This window comes from Crocuta crocuta, unplaced genomic scaffold, assembly GCF_008692635.1.
Source record: "Crocuta crocuta isolate KB4526 unplaced genomic scaffold, BGI_CrCroc_1.0 scaffold218, whole genome shotgun sequence".
NCBI classification, from domain to species: domain Eukaryota; kingdom Metazoa; phylum Chordata; class Mammalia; order Carnivora; family Hyaenidae; genus Crocuta; species Crocuta crocuta.
The window spans coordinates 1,841,861-1,868,996 of record NW_027533170.1 but is presented as its reverse complement, the minus strand read 5'-3'; the positions used below and the strand labels follow the sequence as shown (position 1 = coordinate 1,868,996).

The window sequence follows — 27,136 nt, the reverse complement described above, 5'->3', positions numbered from 1 at the left end:
CAAGATGGCTCTTAAGACTAATGAAAAGATGACAGTAAAATTTCTCTGAAGTAGGTTAAGACCAAGGGTGGGTAGTTCTACATGTGACTGATGCAGCAGTGAGAAAAGCAAAGGAGATGAACAAATGGGAATATTTTAAATGGCCCTCCCACAAAAGGCACAGCACTCCAGACTCAGGATATTTGGATGCCCTCAAAGCCTGCCCAGGGCCCCTGGGGGTCTGTGCCCCCCCTCCCCCCCGTTGGAAAGCTGTACTCTCCAGCTTGATGGGAGTTACCTGTGGGCCCAAGAAGTCTCGAGCTGACCGTTACCTGAATTTGAGCTGTAATACTTCCCAGGCTTGAGTACCTTGGCCAGTCAAGTTGCTTCACTTCTTTTAAGCCACTGTTTTTCCATTGAGAGTGGAGAGAAAGAAAACAGGGCACACAGGATTATGGGAGGCCTCAATGGGATTACCTGAATAAAACACCTGGCACATTGTGGGATTTTGGCAGTTGGCTGTTCTTTTCCCTTCCTCCCTCTTTGCTTTTGCAGGAAGAGGTTTTCTTCTCCAAGGAAATGGATTTCAAAACAAAAGAAATCACTAACTACACTGAGGCTGATCGTATCTGTCTGGACTCAGATGTTTTTGTAGACATTAGGAAATAGATGTCACTCTTTTTTTTAATGTTTATTTATTTTTAAGAGAGAGATAGAGGCAGAGTGTGAATGGGGAAGGGGCAGAGAGAGAGGGAGACACAGAATCCTCAGCAGGCTCCATGCTCTGAACTGTCAATACAAAGCCCGACGCAGGGCTCAAACCCACAAACTCTGAGATCATGACCTGAGCCAAAGTTGGATGCTTAACTGACTGAGCCACCCAGGGGCCCCTGTGTTCACTCTCAGAACTTGACCCCTACCCCCAGGACAGTAACTCTAGCAGGGGATCCTGGGAAAGGCCTGAGTCTGGAGGACTACAGGGCAGCTATCTACAGCAGAGAAAAGGAAAGTCTCAGAAATCTTGGAGAAGAGAGAGAACCACACTTGATCATGGCCAAAGCCTAGTCTTTAAGGCTGATGAAAATGCTCTGAGCCTTTTCCTTTTCTTTCCCTATTCTCCAAGATCCACTTAAGAGTTTTTGACCAAAAACATTATACAGTAAAACCTGGGATGGTGAGTAACTTGTTCTGAGGGTGTTCTGCAAGAGAACCAAACATTTCTAATCAACTTTAATGTGATAATCAAGCGATATCTTGCAATATGAGTAGAATATCACACCCAACATCACATCTGAACCAATCGTTCTCTCTCTCACTCGCACATTGTGGATGATTGTGAGGGATCATCAATGCAATGTCACGTTTGTGTGAAATCTTCAAAAGGAGGTAAAAGCAAGGGTCATTGCACAGGTTCCTTGTTAAAGTTGTATGAAAAGCAAAAGATTCCATTGAGCCAATAGATAGCAGTGATTCTGTGAGTGACAGTGAAAGTCGTCCTACACAGTAACCCTCCTCTCTTGTCTCCCTCACACCAGCTACAAAGATTTTCAAAGGTTAAGTGCAGGCTAATTTGTTTATTTTACTTTATATTTTGTGTTTTCTTCATTTTGTATTATATTACAGAATTGTAATCATTTTTTTAATGTTTATTTATTTTGAGGGGCAGAGAGAGAAAGAAAGAGAGAATCCCAAGCAGGCTCTGGGCTGTTAGTGTGGACCCCAGTGTGAGGCTTGATGTGATCATGACCTGAGCTGAACTCAAGAGTCAGACACTTAACCAGCTGAGCCACCCAGGTGCCCCCAGTATTGTAATCTTTTTTTCTGACTGTCTTTCGGTTGTGGAATGAATCATCTGAGTTTCCATGATTTCTTATGGGGACATTCGCTTTGATATATAAGTGCTTTGGATTACAAGCATGTTTCTGGAATGAGTGATGTTCACAAACGAAGGTGTTACTGTACTCCAAAGGCTTCAACATTTCTAGCTTTGTTTGGTGTTCATTTTAAAGGGAACAAAAGGGGGAAATGACAACATGAATTTTGAAAGGTGAAAATGAATATTAAGAACCTAATGAATGACCCCTTTTCTATCCATTGGATGGGATAGGAAAATAAGATGATTAGCACAATGGCAGTAAAATTAGTATGCAGTGTTCATGAAGGGACCTTGTACATATTCACTCAGGAAAGAGGAACAAAGGTCTGGTTTGTGTAGTTCAGGTATTTAGCAGAGGAATGATGGAGCTTTGGTCCATCAAAGGCTGGACAGAATGTTACTTCTGTTGTTTCTCCAAGATGATGTTTACCAAGTATGGAACTGGCTTCCTCGTGGTGCACAGATTCTTATCCAATTTCCACCACATTTGTCCATAAAGAACCACTCCTTGCATCTGTGATTCTTTTTTTCTGCATCCTTGCTATTGCATTATTTTTCTGGGCTCTTTTTGTGGTGAAAAATAGATTTAGCATCATGATACGGGCTATTGAAAATAGCAATCGCTGATAACCTTGTAATTATAACCCAGGATCAGTTTAAATGGAATTCTTATCTAGAACATTTTCAATGGGAGCCCAGGCATGACGTTTATCAGAAGGAAAACGTTAGGTAACTACAGAGCAGTACTAGGTCTGTGTGCTTTGGGATATCGTTTTTTACTTATCTGATTGGCAGACTTTGACAAAGGCCAGGCTTAGAGGAAAAGTGGCAAACAGGGCATTGTCAATCTCCAACTCTAATGAAAAGATTGTATGATGGCAACTTTCCGGGAAGCAGTCTGGCAATACCGTAGTATCAAAAAAAATTTTTTATTAATGTTTATTTAATTTTGAGAGAGAGAGAGAGAGACAGAGACAGACAGAGCATGAGCGAGGGAGAAGCAGGGAGAGAGGGAACCACAGAATCTGAAGCAGGCTCCAGGCTCCCAGCTGTCAGCACAGAGCCCAACAAGGGGCTTGAACCCATGAACTGCAAGGTCATGACCTGAGCCAAAGTCAGACATTTAATGAACTGAGCCACCCAGGTGCCTCCAAGAAAGTTTTTTTTAAGTTTGTTTATTTACTTAGAGAGAGAGAGAGCAAGCTGGGGAAGGGCAGAGAGGGAGAGAGAGAGAATCCTAGGCAGGTTCTACATTGCCAGGGTGGAGCCCGATGTGGGGCTCAAACTCAAGAACCATGAGATCACGAACTGAGCCGAAATCTAGATTCAGGCACATAACTGACTTGCCACCCACACTCCCCTGTAGTATCAAAATTCAAAAAACCCAGTGATTCCACTGCTGGGAATTAATTCTTCGGTAATAACTGGACCCATGCGTGAATGTATTATGCTCAAATGTATTCTGAGCTTAGCCACTGCAATAGTAATAGAAAAAAATTGGAAACAGCCTAAATAATCATCAAATTTAACCAAACCTAATTTAACCAAGGTTAAGTTAGTTGTGGTACTTCCACACAACAAAATAGTATTCACTTATGACAGAGAGAAAAAAAACTTTGTATGCTTCTTTTAAATTTTGATATTGGGTACCTGGGTGTTTCAGTCTGTTAAACATCCCACTTTGGCTCAGGTCAGGATCTTGCAGTCTGTGGGTTTGAGCCCCACTTCGGGCTCTGTGCTGACAGCTCAGAGCCTGGAGCCTGCTTTGGATTCTGTGTCTTCCTGTCTTTCCCTGCCTCTCCCCCACTCATGCTCTCTCTCTCTCAAAAAATAAACACTAAAAATAAATAAACTAAAAGGTGAAGTGGTTTTCGTTGTTACACATGAGCCAAACTGATTAAGACGTGTATCCTCTGCCTGGAAGACAGGGCTCAAGCACATGAAACATGATCCTGTATCCAGTTCAACTTGTAAACTAAGTGCTAAATCGTACGGCATGGGCTGATTCAATTATTCAACCGACATTTGAGTGCTTACTATATGCTAGGCATCTTTATGTCAGATCTGGGATTAAAACAAGGAACAAAGTTTAGTGTTGCACACTGTAGACAGAGTAATTTCTTCTAGTGCAACTAGCACACAGCACAATAGAGGCAACGTAGCATAGTCCTTAAGAAGAGCCTGTGTCTCTTGTTTGCTTGTGAGTCTCCAGCAAATAGGACGGGGTCTGCCTGTCAGATTTTATTCTGCAGGATGTGTCATTGTGATTCATCGAGAAGGGTGCTGGATGTAGCCTGTAGCATTTACTAAAGTCCTTTGCCCATTAATGCGTAATGGGCAGGGCGTCTCTGGGAATGGTCGACTTGGCCATACAAAGACCTATGGAAATCTGGAGAAGGAAGACTCCGTGTGCACGAGGAGCTTTGAGTCCTTTACTCACTGGTATCTCTGGCACCTAAAGCATTGCTTGGCACTGCTTACTAAGTTTTTAGACGGAGGAGGGCACTCCAGATCCTAAAATTAGAGTGTCTCAGTAAGGTAGTTTTGCCTTAGACTTTATACATATATATACATACATAATGCACACACGTGTGCAACTAAATGAGTAAATGAACGCAATAAAGGATTGAAAGTGTGGGACCGGGTACTTGATTCAGATGTGGAGCGTGGGACCCTCAGAGCCAGGTCACAGAGGTTGGTGTGAGCAGAGGGTGTTTGCGGGAGACAGCGGACATTGGTCGGATTGGTGTTTTGCAGGTTTATAGTGGGAAGTAGTAAGGAAAACACTGACTGGTTCCTATAGGGTCTGAGCAAGAGTCAGCCCTCAGTGCTGTAGGCACGAGCCAGAAAGTGGAAACTGTTGTGGATTCTTGAGCAGAAGAGGGATAGCTTGGATAGGGGCACTTAAAGATCTGACATCTGGGTGCAAGGTGGATTGCAGCGATGTGAGCCAGCTGAGAGGCACTCGGCAACCCAGGAGTGAGAAATGAGAGTCCTGGCAAGGAAAATAGGACATTCGGGAGTCCCTTGAAAGATGAATCAGTAAAACGTGGGGAGTATGAGGAGACAAAGCTGAACTCCGGATTGACCTAAGGCAAGAACAGAGACATACACAGTATCTATCTTGTGGTGTCGTTGATTGAGTCTGAAACAAACTCTGGATAATTATGCATTTTCTCTATATTTGGAAACTTTTCTCCTAACCTAGCACTTCTTTTCTTTCCTTTCCTTTCCTTTTTTCTATTTTTAATGCTTATTTATTTTTGAGATAGAGACAGACAGAGTGTGAGCGGAGAAGGAGCAGAGAGAGAGGGAGACACAGAATCTGAAGCAAGCTGCAGGCTCTGAGCTGTCAGCACAGAGCCCGATGCAGGACTGGAACTCATAGACCACGAGATCATGACCTGAGTCGAAGTCGGATGCTTACCGACCAAGCCACCCAGGCGCCCCTCTCCTAACCTAGCATTTCTAAGCCCAATCAGTGAGAGCTTGAAACATTCACGGTTGGTGGAGTTCAGTCACTGATTTGGCTTCTCTTTGGAGAAAATAGGAGCAAATAGGACAGGGTCTGTCTGATAGCAACATTTAATAATAGCTGTGCCCGTAGAAGTAGTCCATGCCCTTTGAACTTACAATCTAGTAGGAAAACTAATGGGTCCTGGTGTTGCCTTGGGTGAGTTTCTTAAACTGCCTAAGCCTCAGTAACCTTGTCTATCAAATGGGGACGGTGACAGCATGTCCTTTGAGGCGCTAGCAGGATTTGGTGAGATAATGCGTCTAGGGCTCTTAGCAAAGTACCGTGTGCACTGTCAGCCCTTCGGTAACATTTTCCGATTATTACTGCTCCTGAACTGGGAGAAGAATCCCTGTCATGTGTGTTTGCATGTGTGTGTCTGTTTCCCCCCACCCCCCATGAAAGAAATGACAGTCAATCTGTTAACACAACCAGTAGGCTGGCACATGGTTGCTGGGGAAGCCGTAGCCAGCCTGCCACTGGGGGAAGTGCCCTTGGGGGCAGTGACATGCCATTCTTTGCAAACACTGGAACTGGGCCCAGTGTCACTGAACAGATTGAGGAGGCTGGCAGAGGATGTTGAGGTGTAACGGGGTGGAAGGGAGAATTCCCATGTTCATGGCCATGGAGCCTTTGTACGGGAGTCAGATGTTGCTGTCAGCTCCAGGTGGGTCCCTGGTAATGTCAGCTGCTGTGAGGATGAACCCACCCTCCTCCCAGGAAGGGCTTGAGTTAGTCCCCATGGGAGCCCTCTGGGTGTCTTTCCAGCCCACACATTGTGCATTCGTGTATTATTCTTAACGAACTCAGCATTTCTCCAAGGCTGGTTTAGTGGTGCTCCTTAAAGAGATGAAAGTTCCAAAGTTGTCTTTATTGGATAGCTGGCATTGTCACCCTGTGAAGAAATAGTTCCATGTTTTCTGTCTCTGGGGCTTGCTTTCTAAGGCTCCCAGGACCGTGGAGTGTTAGAAGATGCAGGATAAGGATTCAGATAAACCTTTATGCTCTAGTTCCTATCCAATCAAAAGGGAGACAAAGTTTGCAGATCAGAGCTACAGTTAACCTCTTTCTGTTTCCTCTCCTTTTTTCTGTGTACTGTAATCATGTGGACCCTGATACCAAGATAAGGACTACTCTAATCTGGGGGGACTGTAATGCATTCGCTGCAATCAGGGTTTTTGAAAATTCCTCTGCTTCCAGTGTGTAACTAACAACCAGTACTTTAGAACCGCAGCTCTCTTAACCAGGGGCATTTTGCCCTTCCCCATCCCCACCCCCATGGGACATTTGGCAGTATCAGGAGATAGTTTTAGTCGTCACAACCAGGGGAGGGATCTTACTAGTATCTAGCGGGTAGAAGCCAGGATGCATCTTACAAGGCACAGAACAGCTCTGCTATAACAAATAATTGTCCAGCTCAAATTGTCAGTAGTACTGAGGGTAAGACACAGTGTTCTAGAATAATCAGACTAAAAAATGGTACATGGGGCACCTGGGTGGCTCCATCCGTTAAGCGTCCGACTTTGGCTCAGGTCATGATCTCAAGGTGCGTGGTGGGGTCACCCGCATCAGGCTCTGTTCTGACAGCTAGCTTAGAGCCTGGAGCCTGCTTCTGATTCTATATCTCCCTCTCTCTCTGACCCTCCCCTAATCATGCTGTCTCTCTCGCTCAGAAATAAATAAAACATTAAAAAATTAAAAAAAAAAATAGGACATACCACAGGGTGCCTCTATGGCTCAGTCGGTTAAGCCTTGGACTCTTGATTTTGGCTCAGGTCATGATCTCGTGGTTCCCGGGTTTGAGCCCCGTCGGGCTCTGCACTGATGGCACAGACCCTGCTTGGGATGGTCTCTCTCCCTCTTTGTCTGCCCCTCTCCCACTTTCTCTCTCTTTCTTAAAATAAATAAACTTTAAAAAGAAAAGGAAAAAAATACATTCATACAAAAAAAAAAAATAGGACATGCCAGAGCAATGTCTCTGCCCATTGTGAGGAAATAATAGTATGTAGAAGTTTACATTGCTGGCCTCCCAGCAAGATGAAGAGAGGAATCTGGTTTAGTAAGTGCCTCTCCCCCCTTGAGTGTGTCCTGTGCCTGCTGCCATGGGGGTCCGGTGATGTGGTCCTGGGCTGTCCTTGTAGCTGGTGCAGCTCCTGGTTCTGATCTGTGGGGACAGGGTCTCTTTCGGTGGTTTCTTATGTCGGTTGTGCTTGAGCGGCTTGGAAAAAGACCAAAGTTAAGAAAATTAAGCCCCTAAAAATTAGCCAAGATAAACTATTTTTAAATAAACTTGTGAGTTGCTTGTTTTCTAATATAACAGTTTTTTCAAGTGAGGGAGTGAACCATTTGAAAGTAGTTGTATCTGTTCTATAAAAAAAGTCTGATCTGATGTGCGGTTAAGAGTTCTTTTGTTTTTTCTTTGCCTTTAACTGGGCTAAGAGGAGGCTAGGAAAGGCATTTTTAATTTGAGCCCGGTGCAGTTTTCTTTGATTTTGAGACATTCAGGAACAACTTTCATGGGAGGTTTACTTTAACCTATATTTAGTATATTGTATAATTAATCTCATGAACTCTCTCTCTCACTCTGGACATATCCGGGGTTCCTGAATGTGACACACTGAAGGATCTTTGCCATAAATAAGATGTTTTGGGGGTGTCTGGGTGGCTCAGTCTGTTAAGCATCCGACTTTGGCTTGGCTCATGATCTTGCTGTTTGTGAGTTCAGGCCCTGCATCAGGCTCTGTGCTGACAGCTGAGAGCCTGGAGCCTGCTTTGGATTCTGTGTCTCCATCTCTCTCTGCCCCTTCCCCGCTTGTGCTCTCTCTTTCTCTGTCTCAAAGATAAACATTAAAAAATAATTTTAAAAAGTAAGAGGTTTTGTGTGTGGCATACATGTGAAATTTTAACATGTTTAGTTGAGGCAGCAAGTTTTAATAATGAATATAAATATGACATATTAAATATCCTCAAACCTGTGTTTCCAAAAACTGACAAAAGTACATAGTTATGGGTCTTGAAGTTGCTCTGAATTCGCTGATCTGATTATGCGAGTGGTTGACAGCTTATTCTTTGCTGTTGTTGTTCCTTTAAAGAGATTTCAGGTGGTACCTTGAATGGTCTACATCATTACATCAAGCTTGTTGTCTAGAATTCATGTGTATGAATTGGCGGTTATTGCTATAGTCGTTTTTCAGTTTTCTCCTGTTTTTTTTTTCTTTTCCTCTTGCATTCACTGTGACTTCACTATAATGCAATTCATTCACTCAGTAAACATTTCAAGCCCTACTGTGTGTGTGCATTTTGTATTAATTACTCTAACAGATATAAAGGTTGTTTAGCCTAGCTTAGTGTAACTTGAGGCCCTAAGCCAATACTCTTGTGTGCTGTGTCCCTTTTACACCTACTGGTTGGAATGTTTTAAATTGAGACTAGAAGAGTAACAACAGCTCATGTGATATTTGGCGTGAATATTCGAAACGTCAGTGTTGGAATAACGTACCCTTTTTCTTCACTGAGTCTTAGCAGTGATCCCCTAAGCCAAGCCTGGTTTCTGTAGCTGCGCTTTTGATTTAATTTATAATTGCATTTTTAAAAGTTCTCTTTGCATGTGTAAACATTCAAGTTTTTCCTCTGCCTTTGAAGTTTTTGTCGTATGAAGTATGCAGGAAATTAACCCAAATTTATGGTGTAGAGATTTTTTCCCCTAACATTCAGTTAATTGTCAGAGAACCTATATGAAGTTTGCTTCATATCAGGTGTGCTTCATGACAGGTGTGCTTAGTAATAATTGGTCAAATATTCTCCTACCTGAGGATCTGAGTGAGTGTGTTTATGTGTGTGTGTGTGGGGGGGTGTTTGTCTGTGTTGGAGGGGCTATTGTTCTCCGGAATTGGGGTCAGATGGCTAAGATGAGAATCAAATTAGTGCTTAAGGACTGAGTAGATGAAGCCCAAATCTTGAAGTACAAATTTTGGTTTCTTGAACAATCAGGGCTATTGTGGGTTATTCTTACCTATATTGGCATAACTTTTTTTTTTTCAATATGTTTGTCTATACCTTTATCATAATAGAGACCATCTAGTTGGATTGGTAACCCCTGTCTACGTATTTCCTAGAATGGAAACCTGTTTGTCCATACACACAAAAAGAACCGATTTGGGGAATATGGGATTAACAGGGTGGGGCAAGAGTTCATAGTTCAGAATGTTTGGGAGATGCATTCTGTATCCGAAAGGCACATAGCCAGAACCAGTAGATTGGAATATGAGAAAACAGATTCTGGCTTATTTCAGGGAATGTCTATAGAGCTCATGAACTATGGCTTAGTGAATGCTAGGGAGGGATGGAGTAATGAAGTGGATGAAACGTACGAATTCCCCTCCAAAGGAGATTGTCAGAAAGACCCTGCATGGGACAGAACATAGGAATTGGAACAGTGGACCTGGGAACGAAGATTGGACTGGATGATCTTTATGTTCCTTTCCGTTCCAGCCACTCTGTGATGTTTTAGGACATATCATGTCCTCTGAAAAGTAAAGAGTGAAGACACCAGCATTTGAAGGGAAATTTCAGATTCAAGAGTTCAGGATGCCCAATGATTTTTTTCTCTCCCATCTTCCAGAAGTCCTCTGCCTAAGATATCCCTTCCTCTTCTTAAAATGCCTTCTCGACTTGGCTTCCACTTTTCCACCTACCTCAATACCCTGTCTTTGGAAGTTGTCTACATTCTGCCGTAGACTGGCTCCATCCTTGACTCTTCTCCACACTCTCTGGGCAGTGTTTCTTAACCTGGCTTGGGCTGCTGAAAATGTGGGGATGGGTAGATTCAGAATCCCCAGGGAGGGCCATGAACATCAGGTGATAAAATGTTTTGTTTGTTTGTTTGTTTTATTTTTGAGAGAGAGAGACAGCATGAGCAGGGGAGGATCAGAGAGAGAGGGAGGCACAGAATCTGAAACAGGCTCCAGGCTCTGAGCTAGCTGTCAGCACAGAGCCCGATGCAGGGCTCGAACCCACGAACCGTGAGATCATGACCTGAGCCGAAGTCGGACGCTCAACCGACTGAGCCACCCAGGTGCCCCTATTTGGTTTTGTTACCTGACTATGCCAATGTGTGGCCAGCATTAAGAATCCAGGTCATGTTATCGGGTCCTGTGGGATCAATACCAAATGCCACGTAATGACTCCCAAATAAATATATTAATACATCTTTCCCAAGTGCCAGATTATTCGATTATTCTATTGTCTGCATTGGACTTCCTCTAGAAATAGTCACCTTGATTTCACCTGCCCCCTCTTGCCCTCCAGCCTTTTCCTCCCCTGAGTTTGCCCTTCTTATTCACCACATTGGATACACAGCTCTCAGGCTAAATGCCTAGGTGACCTCTTGAGTTCCCCCTTCCCTCGGGGCTACACAGCTAATCCAATAGCACGTACTGTCCATTTTCCTTCCACATGTGTATATCCCACCCACTTCTTCTGCTACCTGCACTACTTCTCTTCTCAGTGACCTCAGTGCCCTCCACACTCCCCTGGTGCTTTTGCCTGCCCGCCTCTGCCTCTTCACCCCATGTAGTCAGAATGACCTTAGGAAGCCCTGTTGGGGCGCCTGCATGGCCCAGTCGGTTAAGCGTCTGACTCTTGATTTCAGCTCAGGTCATGATCTCAGTTCATGGGTTCGAGCCCTGCATCAGGCTCTGTGCTGACAGTACAGAGCTTGCCTAGGATCCTCTGCCTCCCTCTCTCTCTGCCCTCCCCTGCTGGCTCTCTAAACCAACCAACAAACAAACGTTAAAAAAAACCCCAGCAGCCTGTGTGATTCCCTTGCTCCCCACCCTCTTACGGGTTCCCATCACAATTGACGAAGTCTGCGCTCCTGAGCCACAGGGCTCCCTTGACATGGCACCACCCAACTCCCCAGCCTCGTCTCTTAACACCCCGCCTCCCTCAGTCCTGTCAGGCCGCACTGCCTGCCTTGCTGCTCCTCACACTTTCCAAGCCTGTGTCTACCACAGAGCCTTTGTACTCCCCTCCTTCTACCTGGGGGGTCCTTGCTCCTCACCCCCCGTGCCTGTTGCTTTGCTCTCTTCCGCTCTCTTCTCAGGCTTCCACTCAGATGTTGCCGCAGGAGAAGGCTCATCCAGAATCCTACCCTCTTCCCCTCCGTCTGTCCTTTCTTCCTTATTCCCCCCTCCCCCAACATTTATCTCTGTTTGACATGCTGTGTTTCTGGCTGTTTCACTGGAACTTTTTGCACTGCTGTGTCCCTAGCACCATAAACCGTGCCTGTACCTAATAGATGGCCAGTATACTTGGGACTGAAAAACAGAGCGCCACTCCTTGAGGCCTGGTCGCAGAACCCAGTGGTCTGTACCCTTGTGGTTCCTGACGTCTTTTCCCACCTATGAGCGGGACCCTGCTGGCTGTAGCCAGAATCCACTGCTCAGGTTCCCTCAGAATGTACCCTCTTCTGCTCCCTCTTGTGTGGGTCCCTACCTGTTCCCAGGGGACTCCAGGAATACAGAAGGATGGGAGGAAGGTAGAGCATTTTAGTGATAGGCGGATGGACACCCTTCTGTCTCTTCTCAACTGTCCAGGCAAGTCCCTACTGCTCTTGGTTTCTACATACAGACGTTTCCTTGATGATCTGCCCTCCTGATTATCTTCTAGCATCTCTCTCTGTTCCCTTTCATCTCCTTTGAAGTCCCTCCCTCTTCCTTGTCCCTTGTATGTTGATATATTAGGGCTTGGTCTGGCTTTTCTGCTATTATTCTGATTCTGCTCTCTTCCTCCGTCATACTACCCATTCCTGGGCCTTCAGATCCCCTACATGGCAGTGACTTCCAAATTTATATTTCAAGCCCAGTCTCTTGTCTAGGTTCTAGACCTGCATGTCCAGCTGTAGAATGCTCATCAGCACTAGGCTATCTCCCAGACAACTCACTTCCAACTGAAATGAGGTGAACTGTCCTTCTCTTCCAGTTTCTTGCAGTAAATTATCCAGCTAACTATCCCGAAAGCTGCAAGGAATCCTCCTCTCCCACCCATCCCCCCACTGTGTCCCATCCATTGCCAATAATGATCAATATTGCCAATATTAAGTAGCTGTAGGGGCTGAGCCTGGGTGGCTCAGTTCGTTGAGCATCTGATTCTTGATTTCGGCTCAAGTCATGATCTCACGGTTTGTGAGTTTAAGCCCCACGTTGGGCTCCATGCTTATGGTGCAGAGCCTGCTAGGGATTCTCTCTCTTTCTCCCTCTCTCTGCCCCTCCTGTACTCTCTCAAAATACATAAATTAACTTTATACACACACACACACATACACACACATATACACACATATATATAAAGCCATATATATCCATATATATCCATATGGCTTTAGACTCTCTACACTGCTTCTCACTGTCTCCTGCCACCAACCAAGACCAGGCCACCACCATCACCTCTTACCTAGATGACTTCAAGGACAGACAGACTGTATGCCCCACCCCCCTTCCCACCCCAAGGGCAGTCTGGCCTACTGAGCTCACATTGGTTTTTATAAAATATCCATCTGATTGTGACATCTCCTGCTTAAGATGCCATATTGGAATTTTGACAGAGTCTCAATTTTTAAACAGTGCTCATAGGAAGGACCCTTAATAACCTGTTCTCAATGGGGCTGTACCTGTTAGAATTTCTTCCAAGTATTTGCCTCCCTCCTTCCACACCCCCATCCCCTCACCCCAGCACACACACACACACACACAACCTCCTCTGGCCCCTTGTGCGTCATGAATCTCAGGGCTACCATGGGGCACAGGAAGACCTCAATAGATATTTGCTGAATTAAATATGGGAAGGCGGTAACTCTGGGTGGTAATTGTTCTGATTTGTCTTGCCTTAAGAACTGAAAGGTTTCCACAGTAAAAAAAAAGTTCTGTTTTGGGGCACCTGGGTGGCTCAGTCAGTTAAGCGTTCAACTTCCAACTCAAGTCATGATTTCACAGCTCATGGGTTCAAGCCCCACATCAGCCTCTGCTGACAGTGCAGAGCCTGCTTGGGGTTCTCTCTCTCTCCCTCTCTCCCTCTCCCTGCTTACTCTCTCCTCCTCTCTCTTAAAATAAATGAAAGATTTTTTCTATTTTGTCAAATAGTCCTGAGTATGTGTTTCCCCTCAACTCTGTAGTTTCCAGGAGATTATTAAAAAAAAAAAAAAAAGAAAGAAAGAAACGAAGAGAAGTATGTGAGTGTCTTCTAGCAAATCATTTGCAGTCTGTGCTCTTTGAATGGCCATCGAGTGCTGAGTTTCGGAGGCTACTAAACAGGGCAGAGAAAGCAAACCACCTTCATGCGCCAGTGACAAGTAGGGAGGCCGACTGGCCTTGGAATGCATCTCTGTTGTGAACTTGTTGAACGTGAGCATGCGTAAGCCAGCCTCCGGCCTCTGCGACTTGCTGTGACTTGTCTGAACTGTTTATTGAATTTTTCAAGCCTGTCTGGGAAGGAGGCTTGAACACAACAGTGTGCTTACAGCTTATCTTAAGCTGATCTTATTTAAAAGGGATAGACAGGAACTTAATTGTGTTTAACTTGTAGTAATATACATAGGACTTTGGGTCTCTGCTGCCATGAATCTAAAGGAGAACAGGAACAGGCTTTTTCCTTAGAAGACCCTGGTCTGTGTTTCAGATTTCACCCGTGGGGCTGGGAGCTACTGGGTGAGGTTTCCATATCTCCATCCTCTTCAAAGTCCTATATGGGGGCTCCCCGATGGTTCAGTTGGCTAAGCATCCAACTTGGACTCAGGTCATGATCTCACGGTTCATGGGTTCAAGCCCGGCGTTGGGCTCTGTGCCGATAGTATGAGCCTGATTGGGATTCTCTCTTCCTTCCCATCTCTTGGCCCCTCCCCCACTCACACTTCTGTCTCTCTCTGTCTCTCTCTCAAAACAAATAAACTTAAAAAAAAAAAAAAACAACTCTTATCTGTAACCTCTTTAGGATGAGGATTGGAGGGACTACAGTCAGTGCTGAGTCAGAGGGTAAGCCAGAAGAGAATGACACACTTCCTGCCCTAAGTTCTAGGGAGTTTTTCTGGTTTGTTTTCTGTTTTGCTTTGAGGATTCCCTAAAACGACAGAAGATTGCCCTGACCCGTCTTTGGATCAGCAGCCTCTGTTTATTTTTGTGATCTCCTAGGATATCCACCTTGCCCTACCTTCTTACCACTCACAGGTTTAAACACAACTTAAAAAAATTTTTTTAAGTTTATTTTTGAGAGTGAGAGAGAGACAGAGCGTGAGTGGAGGAGGGGCAGAGAGAGATGGCGACAAAGAATCCAAAGCAGGCTCCAGGCTCTGAGCTGTCAGCACAGAGGCTGATGTGGGGCTTGAACCCAACCGTGAGATCATGACTTGAGCCAAAGTAGGCTGCTTAACCGACTGAGCCACCCAGGTGCCCCTACAAAAAACTTTTTAAAAAAATCTTTATTACAAAAGTTTCACATGCTTGTGACGTATATATATCAACAACAATTTACAATTTAACCCAAAAAAAGAAATATGGTGGGGGGAGGGAGAAAAAAAAAAAGATGCTCCTTAATTTCACCACCCAGAAAAAAGTTTGTGAATATCACTCCAGGCTTTTTCTGTATGCCTCTAGTTTTTCTCTACAAAAATTACATGGTACTTAATAAAATTTCTTTTATATATTGCTTTGTAGCCTTTGTGAAGAGTTCTCATGTTATTAATTACTTGACACGAACCTTTTGAAAGACTGTATTACATGCCATTATATGGACGTGCCGTAATTCACTTAAGCTGATCCCACATTTGGACAGCGGGGCTGTTTTCAGGCTCCGGCGTTATTACAACCCCACACGACTCCCTCGTACTACAGCTGCCCACACTTGTCCCTGTTTCATTGGAAGTATTCTTGGACGTGGCTCAAAGGGCGTGTGGAGTTTTCAAGTTTTGATCTTTATTGCTACTTTGCCATCCAGACATTTGTCCTGCTTTATATTCCCACCATATAATATAAATGTCTCACCGTGTCCTGTGTGACACTTTCTGTTCTGGCCCGTGCCTGACTCCCATCTGCTTCCTACACCCTTCTCCCCCATGCTTCCCACAGGCGGCCATGCTGGGGCCTCTTTCCGCCCCTTTCCTTGCAGCGAGCTGAGTTTCTCCTGTCTTGGGCTGGAGCACCTGCGCTTCCCATGCCTGGCCAGCTCTTCCTCTGGCTCTTGGCATTGACCCGAGGCCACCTCTGCCAGGGTGGTCTCCATCACAGCCCNGTTATTTTTAAAATATTTATTTATTTATTTATTTATTTATTTATTTATTTATTTAGAGACAAAGAGTGAGCATGAGCAAGGTAGGGGCAGAGAGAGAACGGAGGGAGAGAGAGAGAGAGAGAGAAAGAGAGAGAGAGAGAATCCCAAGCCGGCTCCACGCCGTCAGCGCACATCCTGGTGTGGGGCTAGAACTCACGAAGCCCGAGATCATGACCAGAGCAGAAATCTAGAGTCGGACAGCTTAACCGACTGAGTCACCCAAGTGCCCCTCCATCTTGTCCTTTAATTATTTATCTGTTTTTTTTGTTGCCGTCTCTTTCCCCTGTTGAAAGTCAGCTCTGTAGCTCAGGCAGCCCCACATATTTTCCGCCCCAGCATCTAAGTCAGGACCTCGCATGCAGTAGGTACTGGATGAATGCCGGTCGGTTCTGTCGAACGAATGGAGAAATCTCCCTGATGTCCAAGAATGTGCAGTGTAGTGTGGATGAGGAAATGTGCGGACCGGTGACTCTCCCTCGGAGCAAAACGTGCTGAACGCCACACAGAAGCTTCCAAGTGGGATAGGGAGACACAAGTGGAGCTGACCCGTGGCCCCGAGTGTCACCCAGGCCTCCGAGGAGCTGAGCCTCGGACCCCTGGCAGTGTTGTATACCTCATGGTCGTGGAAAGGGCCCGACAGGCAGGGGGATGGGAGTGAGTGGAGGCCCAGCGGGAGGAGCGCGGGAGGCACTCTGCTGCCGGAGTTCGGGGCCACCTGAAACCCTGGCCCGCCCGCATAGACTGTGACCCATGAGCAGCAGAGAAGCACACTGCATGTGCCTCTCCAGAGGACGACCCTCCCCAGAGGGCAACCCGGTAAGTGAGGGTGTGGAGGCACTTTTTAAATGCACTTCTAGGCATGGATGGTGATATTAAGGTGACAGAGCTGCACTTTGGGAAGGTGTCCCGGGAGGGCGACTAAGTGGAAGGAGAAGGAATTTCAGGCCAGAAGATGACGCCTGGCGTGACAGGGAAGGCAGGAGGGGCATTTGCAGGTGAGAGGGGGCAGGAGGATTTGGGGGTAGGTAGGGGGAGTGAGGGGTCTGCAGTGACGCTGAGGTTTCCAGTCTGAATGACCAGTGGGAGGGTGAGATACAGAGCCCCCCAAGAGAGAGCTGTTCTGGTGCGTGGAAGCATCCGAATTTAGTTTGGGTCCAGCTGTATCAGTGAGCACTTTGTAGATTGAACCTGCTCATGTCCCCTCCTTTGCCCTGAGGAACCTTGGGTGATGAGAAGATCGAGCAGGGGGGGGCAGAAATACATCACAGGGTAGGGGTCTTGGGCTCCCATGGCCCCCTTCTTATCTGACTGCCCAGTGGGAAGGTGAAACGGGACTCTGGCCTCTCCCCAGGGGATTAAAGGTGGTTTGTTGGCAGCATCTGTCCCCAGTGACACATGCAAGAAGCCTGTTTGGTGTCCACTTGCCATTGGGTAAAGGTGTATGAGGCTGAGGAGGATGGTGCGGAGGGCAGGTGTTGACTGCATGTGCACGGGCACTCTGGGGACATTTGTCACCCCGAACTGGGTGACAGAGCGCCCTTTCCCTGCAACCGGGCAAACGCGATGTGTGTTTTTCCTGAAGGGGAAAATCTGGGGAATTTTACTCCACACATGGCTGTAGTTTCTGATGATTCTCTGAATTGAAGTTTTTGAAAGTTAGTGTTTTTAGGTTTGAAGATAGCCACGGGGGTAAAGCTACATAATGACCAAGCTCTCTACCCTCTGAAGGAGGAAGGGTGAGTGGAACTGCGTGCTGGCATCCCCTGGAAGGTTGTCTTTTCAAGAAACCAGTTTGGGGCGCCTGGGTGGCTCTGTCGGTTAAGCATCTGACTCTTGTTTTTGCCTCAGATCAAGATCTCATGGTTCATGAGTTCGAGCCCCGCATGGGGCTCTTTGCCGACAGTGTGGAGCCTGCTTGAGATTCTCTGTCTCCCTCTCCCCGCCCCTCTGTCTTCCATTCGCTCTCAAAATAAATACATAAACATTAGGAAAGAGGAAGGAAGGAGAAGAAAGAAGAAAGAGAGAGAGAAAGAAAGGAAAGGAAGGAAGAAGGAAGGGAAAGAAGGAAGGAAGAAAGAGGAAGGAAGGAAAAGAAAGAGAGAAAGAAAGGAAAGGAAGAAGAAGGAAGGGAAAGAAGGAAGAAAGAAAGAGGAAGGAAGGAAGGAAAAGAAAGAGAGAAAGAAAGGAAAGAAAAGGAAGAAGGAAGGGAAGAAAGAAAGAGGAAGGAAGGAAGGGAGGGAGGGAGAAACCACCTTGTCCCACCTCTGACACCTGGGGTTTAACATCACCGCAGTGGAAATGAGATGAAAACAGTGACGCATGGTGGGAAAGCAGCGGGACTTGGTGAATGAGTGACCATCCAAGCCGAGAGAGGAATCCACAGTGACCACAAACAGGGAGGTGTTGGAACCCAGAGAGGTTAAAACAGAGAGGAAAATAATTGGGCTTGGCAGCCGAGGAACGTTGTGGAATTTCAGCTCAGGAAATATCAGATGTTGCCTATTAACTAGAAATGCTAAAAATTTATAGAGAAATTGACTCGGCAATTGAAGGGGTTTTCCTTGGCAAATGGAAAGTTTCATTAGTTTAGTATTTTATCACTAGGGATCATGCTCAGTTTTACATATGGGTTTGCAGTGGAAGAATGCTATAAAGTGTCAGGACTCCGTTTATATGCACTTCAGCAGAAAGGAGACCTCATTTCAGTGCCAGCGTATTTATTGCAGCAGACAGTGTTTTTTGCCTTGTAGATGCTGATCCTAGTGTTTTTATGGGTGGTGCGGGTGCGAAGAGGGCTTTGTGCCTTAGGAAGACAGGCATAAATGCGCATTCTGAAGTCCTAGGATCCCGTTCTCACTGCACCTGCACAGCTAACCAGCTAGGCATGTGATTTGGGGGCACAGCTTTCAGCTTCCTCAGGCTGCTTCATTTTTTTTAAAAATGTTTATTTATTTCTGAGAGACACAGAGAGACAGAGCATGAGCGGGGGAAGGGCAGAGAGAAAGGGAGACTCAGAATCCGAAGCAGGCTCCATGCTCTGAGCTGTCAGCCCGGAGGCCGACGCGGGGCTCAAACTCACAAACCGCGAGATCATGACCTGAGCCTAAGTCGGACACTTAAGCGACTGAGCCACCCAGGTGCCCCAAGTTGCTTCATTTTCTTTGATTGTGAAGAAAGGTTAGACAATATCAGAGGTCTTGCCGTGCCTGAAGTTGTATGAATTTTAAGAAATAAAAGAGATGATTTTTTTTTTTTTTGGTGAAGGTAGGGGGTCTCTGAGTAGCATTTTATAAAATTTATACTTAAAACATAGAAACTATATACGATGTGATAGAAAGGTCAGCCTTCCCACACTTATTTTTTTTAATTTTTAAAAAATATTTATTTTTGAGAGAGAGAGAGTGTGTGAGCAGGGGGGGAGGGGCAGAGAGGGAGGGAGACACAAAATATGAAGCAGGCTCCAGGCTCTGAGCTGTCAGCACAGAGCCCGACGCAGGGCTCAAACTCATGAACTGTGAGATCATGACCTGAGTCAAAGTCGGGCGTTTGACCGACTGAGCCACCCAGGCAGCCCCACACTTATTTTTTTTGTGCAGCTCATTTGTGAGGGAGGCTGTGAACGGCAGCAGACCTGAGAACAGATCTGAGAAATCTCCTTCCCAGTCCTGTCTCTGATGCCAGCGCTGCCCCTCCCCCCACCACAGCTCCAACTCACCCTGTTTCACTTAATGCTTTCCTGGCTTTGAAAGGTGGGTTAGCAGGAGTTCTTTTTATTTTCTAGACACTGACCCATCTGTGCTTTCAGTCTGGTAGACCAAGGACACTTCCATGATATGATTTTAAGAGAAAGAAGCCAACAGACTTGGCGTTGGACATACTGGGTTCATAGGCTGGCGTTGCACTGAGCAGATATGTTACATTTACGGAACTCACTGTCCTCCCCTATAACGTGGTCATCAGCGTGCCCGCTTCCTGAGGTTTTGGTGAGGACTGGGTGAATGTAGGGAAAACATTGCACACACCCTCTGGCATCGAGAGGGTGCTGGACATCAATGAGATTGTCCCACCCTTGCCTAGGCATGGACCACATGCTTCCCTGCCAGCGCAAACCCCCTTGGTGAGAGCGGGTGAGTCTGACTGCCCGCTGTCCCGCGACAGCGTCTGCAAGATGCTTCTGGAGTACTTGCCAAGCACAGACACTGGCTGTCTTGGAACAACTCCCGCCCAGCCCTGCTTTTCCATGACTTCTTCCTCCTTGAAGAGGAGCAGAGGGACACAGAGAAGCAAGTCAAATTGATCGTGGTCATGGCTTTGGGGGCTGGAGGGCCGTGGAAAAAGTTGCGGGGGCTGGAGGAGGCAGAGGACAGGAGGTCTGGAGAGGGCCTCAGTGGACAGGATCATCGCTCTTTGTGGCACCCAAGGGGGTATATTCCAGGGACTAGGGAGCATCTGGGAAAGGCCAGAGCATGAAGGTCAAGGTGTTTTGCAGACATTTCCAGTTCTGTCTCTCGGGCTATAAAATCGGATCAAGTCAACAAATGCAGGTATCTTTTTCACGCAGGCACCGATGGCCTGGATGCCCTGATGATGTCAACTGTGGTGCTGATAAGGATGTGGGTGATGGTCAGGCAGTCTTTTTCGTGGGGGTATGTAATGAGCAGTCGATGAAACTAGGCCAAAGAGAGTGTGTGCTCCAGAGATTTCTGCTCTGGGAGGCCAGGGCTTGCGACGCCCTGTAGACTGTGCTGCTTAACCTCTTTGGCTCCACCAGTCTCTTTGGAAATTGGGATTGCCACCCACTTTCACTGGGTGTGTGGGGACAGTGAAATGATTTCAGTGATAGTGCCTTGCTCTGAGATGCCTAGATAGTGTGGGGCACATGTACACCCAAGAGGAGAATCTGGTTTTCTACTGCCACTGTCATGTGGCTGCAGATCGCGAGAAGAGGGACCCAGACTTGCCTCATGATGGTGTACGTAGGATCACCATGAAACTCTGGAGCGCTTCTGTCATCGGCGGGGCCAGGAGTGGGTGACTGCAGGGGTTGGGGTGCTGAGGCGCACCTTGCTTCTGCTGCAGAGCCGTGCTCACCAGCAAAGACGGCCGTGTGCATTCTTGAGCACAGATGGCCTTAGCAGAGCTGGATCTGGACAGATTCCTCGGTCCCGGGGCCACCAGGCCGGGTTTCCAGAGTGTCCTCTCCCTTCCCTGCCCCTGCTTCTGCGACCACCACAGTTGTTGATCCTTGAATGGATCTTGAGTGGCTTGATTTGTGAGTCCTAAGAAAACATAGAAGAGTTGTACTCATAGCTACAGAGGCAACTGAAAAGAGTTAGATATTGCGGGGGTTTTTAAGTTTATTTATTTATTTTGAGAGAGAGAGAGCAAGTGGGAGAAGGGAGAGAGAGAGAGAGAGAGAGAGAGAGAGAGAATCCTAAGTAGGTACCACACTGTCAGCACAGAGCCTGACCTGGGGCTCAAACTCACAAAACCATGAGTTCATGACCTGAGCCAGAACCAAGAGTCACATACTCAACCAGCTAAGCCACGCAGGTACCCCATAAAGCTTTTGTTTTTTAAGTTTGTTTATTTATTTATTTTGAGAGAGAGAGAGAGAGAGAGAGAGAAACAGTGCAAGCGGGGGAGGGACAGAGAGAGAGGAGGAGACCGAGAATCCCAAGCAGGTTTGGTATGAGGCTGTTGTTCTCCATGAATCATCCTGATCTTTAGCTTCTTTGGCTCTTCTTTCTTCCCAAATGAAGGAGGATGAGCTGAATATTTTAACTGCAGCTGCTGGGACTGCTTGAAGCAGCAAACTTTGAATAGATCCGAGCCTATAAGGTCTAGGCATTCTGGTTTCGAGGGAGAGAAGAGGGAGGGATGTGTTAAGGATATGCCCCCCTGTCTGGTTTGTAACTCATCCAGACGAGTTTTTTATTCTCCGTTACTGGAAAGCTTTCTCCAAAAGCAGGAATTGGCCCTCCCCGACTGTGCCTGGAGTGGGTGTGGCAGGGCCTCGCCGCCTTGCTGGTTGCTGTTTTCTGTGATGCTGTGAGCCTCTTCCTCCAGTCTTCCCTCCCCTTCATGGTGCTGCTCTGTCTTCTCCAGCAGGAGCGGACAGGGTGGTTCCTGGTAACCACGTAGCCATGCAGTTACCACCAAGGTAGTATTTTAAGGAATCAAGAGACCCAGTTCTTCTGTTTAGATGTGATATTTCAGCTCTTTACAAGACCTGTGTAGCTTGGGATTGCCAATGAGGTAGTGTTTGCAAAGTCCTAGTGATTAGAATTAATGTCACAGCATTAACGGGCCAGTGAGAATTTGGGGACATAACACAAGGAATGCCAAAGGATGGTTTCTAAGGTATAAACTTCAAACTGCCATGAGGTAGTCACATGATAGATAATGTAGGCGATAAAGAAAATAAGTAATGGATAATGCGTCTGTAAATTGATATTGATCTGGTATCTCTTCCAGCCTTCTCTCTGTATTAGTAGTAGGCGTTTGGTTATAATTCAGGTCAAGAATAATGCTCGTTGCTATTTAATCCCTCACTGTACATCATGCCGTGTGTTATTTGCTTCACATGTTTCTCTTAACATGCTGATAGGGATTCTGCGAGGTAGATGGTGTTATTCTTATTTGACTGAGAATAAAATTGCTCAGAGAGGTGAAATAACTTGCAATTCTATAAAACCAGGAAGTGGCGGGGCACCTGGCTGGCTCAGTCAGTTAAGCATCCAACTTCTGCTCAGGTCATGATCTTATGGTTCATGAGTTCATTGAGCCCCACATCGGCCTCTGTGCTGGCAGCTCAGAGCCTGGAGCCTGCTTTGGATTCTGTGTCTCCCTCTGTGCCCCTTCCCTGATCGCACTCTCTCTCACCATCTCTCTCAAAAATAAGTAAACTTAAAGTAGAAAGGGGGAGAGGCTGAGATCATGGAGGCTGGTTGGGATGTTTCAAGTCTTCACAGAGGCAGTGCACGTGGAATTGGATTTTGTGGGACTGGTAGAATCTTGCTCAGTGGGGGTGGATAAGGGAACAATTTGTGGGTAGTGGTGATTATCAAATACACAGGAAAATCAATAAGCTTCTAAAGAGACTGTTAGATAATATAGATGTGTCACAGACACATTCTTTCTAATGACCTTATGTTCTTTTCAGGGTGCCTGGGTGGCTCAGTCGGTTAAGCATCCGACTCTTGATTTTGACTCAGGTCATGACCTCATGGTTCCATGAGCTCTAGCCCTGTGCCTAGCCCCACGCTGACGATGCAGAGCCTGACTGAGATTCTCTCCCTCTCTCTCTGCCCGTCCCCACCTCAAAATAAATAAACTAAAAAAAAAAACTTGAACAAAACTAAAGACCTTACATTCTTTTCAAAAGCATAAGACTAATGGTTTTAAGTTACAACAGCGTCCAAACTCTGTTCTCCACTTCTACCTAGAACAAGAATATGTCTAAGCAATAGTTACTATTAATAGACATTCATGTTTATACTGGCCAGGTAGGAATGAAGTGGGTTGTTTTTTTTTCTTTTTTCTTTTTTTTTTTTTTTGGTCTGTTTTTTTTCCCCCAGGCATCTAGCTGCTGCTTTTTTTTTTTTTTTTTTTGGTCTGTTTTTTTTCCCCCAGGCATCTAGCTGCTGCTTTTTTTTTTTTTTTTCCTTAAGTATCAGCTCCTCTTTCCTAGCGTGTTGAAACGTTAGTCTTCCTGTTTCTGCTTGATTTTGAAATTACCTCCTGGTCGCCTATCACAGGTAATCCCTGGGTTTCTGCGTAGACATGGTTTACGGGCAGCCGTGCAGGCTGCAGCCAGTCCCGTCCCAGTGTGGATGTGGGGACCGCTCCGGATTCACAATTAAAGGCTCCATGATGCATTCCACTACTGGTGACGAAACCCAGCTCCCAGAATAACAAGCAAGACAGCTTTGAAAGTGACTGTTGTCGACCAGTGTCTTGTGTGCGTTTGTTTGGTAAACGTACGGTGGATTTATTTTTTTAAAGAATGGTATAAAGTCTTTGGAATTATTCTCGGGGGAAGGCTGACTCTTCCTGAAGGCGACACAGTTACCATAGAATCCCTATCAACGGAGTGGCCTTGTGTGTTCCTTGATTTCGTGTGACTAGCAAGACGCTGTGAAGCCGTCCTTCTGACCGAGGACAGGGGGCGAAATGCTGAAACTAGGTGAGTTACAAGTGTCCTCAGACTAACTTGGTATAATATGTTGGAATTTGGCGGAATGTTCAGATGACTAAGTGACACGGTGCTGCTGTCTGCAAGGGAATAATATTTGGTCGCGGCGTTGTTAAGTGGTTGTGTTGAACAAATCACTGCTTTTCTTTTTTCTGTGACTGGGTGTGGGGCCCTGGCATTAAGCTGAGGGAGGTAAGAAATAGTGTAGGTGGAAAAAATGGCATCTTAAGTTTGCATGTAGATGGTTTCGTCTGTAAACAAATGAAGGATCGAAATGCTTCAGAAATGGGACCCTGAGAAGATTGCGTAGCTTTTTCGGTTCAAGTTTCTCCTTGCACCTTTTCCGTGTGCTTAACTGCAAGATGTCTCTGGTCCCAGTGCACCGGCCAGTGACCTGCAAACACATGGGTGTTTATTTCTGTTCTCCTGTTGTGTACATGTTTGTCAGACTGTTATTAGAGTCACCATTCTCTTTAACAGCCAATAAACAATTTTACCCAGCATACATGTGGGCTTGTGTCCTTTTAAAACACGTCTTAGGCTCGTTTTCAGCCATATTTAAAGCTTCTGCAAGTAGACTTAATTTGATTTTTGAGATAAATTGGACGTCTTTGAGCATTTTAAATAGCCTTTAAAGCTACATACAGATTTGCACATTTGTTCAAGTCTGTGCACCATATTTGGTGAAATCTCTCTAAAATTTTTCTGCTCAAAAGACTTTCTGGAGCTTACACTGAATATGGGAAAGGAATCAGAAACTGGAAGACGTGGGTAGGCATCAGTGTATCTAGATTCTTGGTCCATTCATTAAACTTGGCAGCCAGTGCAGTTTCCCAGAGACAGGACTTGTTTTGTATGGAAGGAGGCCACCTGCACATCATTTATGTTCAGTGTGCATTTTCAGGTGCCCGGAGCTGTGTGTGTGATTCTCTGTCTCCCTTCTTTATATATGCACGTGGGCATAGGTGCGTTCTCTCAGATATATACATGCCTGTGACTGTGTGTCATGACGTATATGCAGTTGAGATCAGAGCCAGAGTCAGTTGGGAAGGTTTTGTGGAAGAAGTGAGTTTTGCGGGGAGCTCCAAAGGGATGTAAGGAACACACTTTGGTGGAAGGAAGAAGCATACGTGAAACTTCCAGGGGTGAAGTGATTAAGCCAGATGTTTTCCGTGAGTGAGCGTGAACCATGTGCGAGCGGGTTGAAAATGACCAGCCTAGTAGGGAAGAGAAGGCAAGGGGTGAGCGTGGAGGAGGCCAGGAGAGGCTGTGGGAGCTGGTGTTGGTGTGTTGCTGGTCATTTTCACACTCAGATACCAGCACAAGGCTGACCATGTCGCCATCTAGTGGAGCTGGGCGAAATGCACCGCCGCCTCTTGTCACTTCAGGTTTAATTCATCCTGCCGAATCTTAGCAGTAGGGAAGCTAAGGAATTTTACTTAAAGAATTACAGAAAGGAGATGGATGTAACTGTGGGCAGCCCCCCTCCCCCAAATGATATTAATTTTGACTCTAGAAAAGGGAGCTGACCCGAATATAAAGAATTTTTCATAGACAGTGTCTGGAGGTCCTGGAGATGTTGCGAATGCACAGGGTAGGGCTGGCAGGAAGCAGCATTGAGAAGTTCTACAGCCAGTGAAAGCATGCCACGTCTGGCCCTGGGTGGGCTTATTCCGTGTGGTTATAGAGTCCATCCTGGTAGAGCGGTGGCAGAGGAGAGCTCCCTCCCCAGACGCATCACAGAACTCAGAGCTGGAAGACACTATAGAGGGCCACACTCCCCCATCCTCCCTTCCATCCATCCGTGCCTGCATCCGTTCAGCAAAACGTCCTGAATCCCTGTCAGGTATCAGGCTCTCTTCCAGGGACTGGGAATATACCAGTGAAAGGAGCAGATAGAAACTCCTGCTCTTAAAAAAATAATAAAGAAATCTCTGCCCTTGGAATGCTGACACTCTAGTAGGAAAGACAGACAATAAATAGATAAGTAAAATACATAGTAGGTGGGACACTGTTAAGTGCTAAGAGGGGAAAACGTTTTTTTAAAATCTACAACAGGTGGTAAGGATTGTTGTGCCTTTTTGTGGGGTGGCAGGGGTGGAGAGAGGATTTGCAAATGTACATCTTTGCCAAGAATGTGATATTAATCTCTCCTAAAGGTGTCAGGGAGCCAGACATGTGACTATCCTGGGAAGAGCATTCCAGACAGAGGGCAAGCAGATGCAAAGGCCCTGTGGTGGGAATGGTCCTGGCATGTTCCTGAAATAGAGCAAAGGGACTGATCAGAGGACAGACGTGCCCAAGACCTGGGGAGGGACCAGATAAAGTTGGGCCATGGAGGCAGTTCTAACAAATTAGACTTTCCCTGGACATGAGAAGCCATTTGATCTAGCCTAATCTTTTCATTTGACAAATGAAACTTAGGACAAAAAAATTAGGTCAGGAGTCTGTGGTTATCCAGCTTCACAGAGCCAGAGTTGGGATGAGAACTGCCTCTTAACCCAGCCTTCTTCCTGCCACCCCGCCTGCCCAGGGGGGTTGTGCGACCACCCGCAGGCTCGGGCTTCCAGAGTGTAGCGGTGCTGAAGAAGCCGGGTGCTGTGGGCTTCTCCGGCAGCTCTGTGTCAACACATCCTGGTCCTTTCTCTCCGTGTCCATGGCAAACCCAGAAAGAAAGGAGCAGACCTCTTCCTTCAGAGGACCATTCTGCCAAATATGCCTTCCTCAGTTTCGGNTCGGGCTTCCAGAGTGTAGCGGTGCTGAAGAAGCCGGGTGCTGTGGGCTTCTCCGGCAGCTCTGTGTCAACACATCCTGGTCCTTTCTCTCCGTGTCCATGGCAAACCCAGAAAGAAAGGAGCTCTTCCTTTCAGAGGACCATTCTGCCAAATATGCCTTCCTCAGTTTCGTCATGGAGAGAATCGTTGGGGTTTTCCCAACAATTCAACCCCTAAAACCTCCAGTCTCATGAAGGCTCTCTATGTTCATTATGCAGCTACTTGGGTACAAGTTAGCCTAAGATTTCTAGAGTTCTACGGTGTTGGATCACAGTTCTCGCCATGAGAGTTAGTAAGAATGAATGGTAGAAGTTATTTTAAATGAATTTGAAAATAGGATCAGCAGGTAGGAGAGTGCCACTGGCTGTCATCAAATGCAGCGGGACCTGGACACTTTGGCTCAATATTCTTTGCCTTCCGGCTTCACTGCGAGCCCGGTCAAGCCTTCCCCATCCCTTCCCCCCTTCCTGCTCCTTTAG

The 27,136-nt window shown here is 46.3% G+C and overlaps 1 protein-coding gene across 2 annotated transcripts in view; it reads left to right on the top strand.

Annotated features, from left to right (window-relative positions):
- TNFAIP8 (TNF alpha induced protein 8) overlaps window positions 1-27,136 on the top strand; it is a 130,077-nt gene that overhangs the window by 41,599 nt on the left and 61,342 nt on the right. The window contains exon 1 of one of the 2 annotated variants that reach the window (XM_077746321.1): window positions 23,421-23,874. The exons of the other annotated variant lie outside the window; for it this stretch is intronic. Coding sequence (XP_077602447.1) covers window positions 23,862-23,874 — 13 coding nt within the window. The 5' untranslated portion in view covers window positions 23,421-23,861. Of the gene's footprint in view, window positions 1-23,420; window positions 23,875-27,136 lie in introns of those variants that run through there. 2 annotated transcript variants of the gene reach the window in all.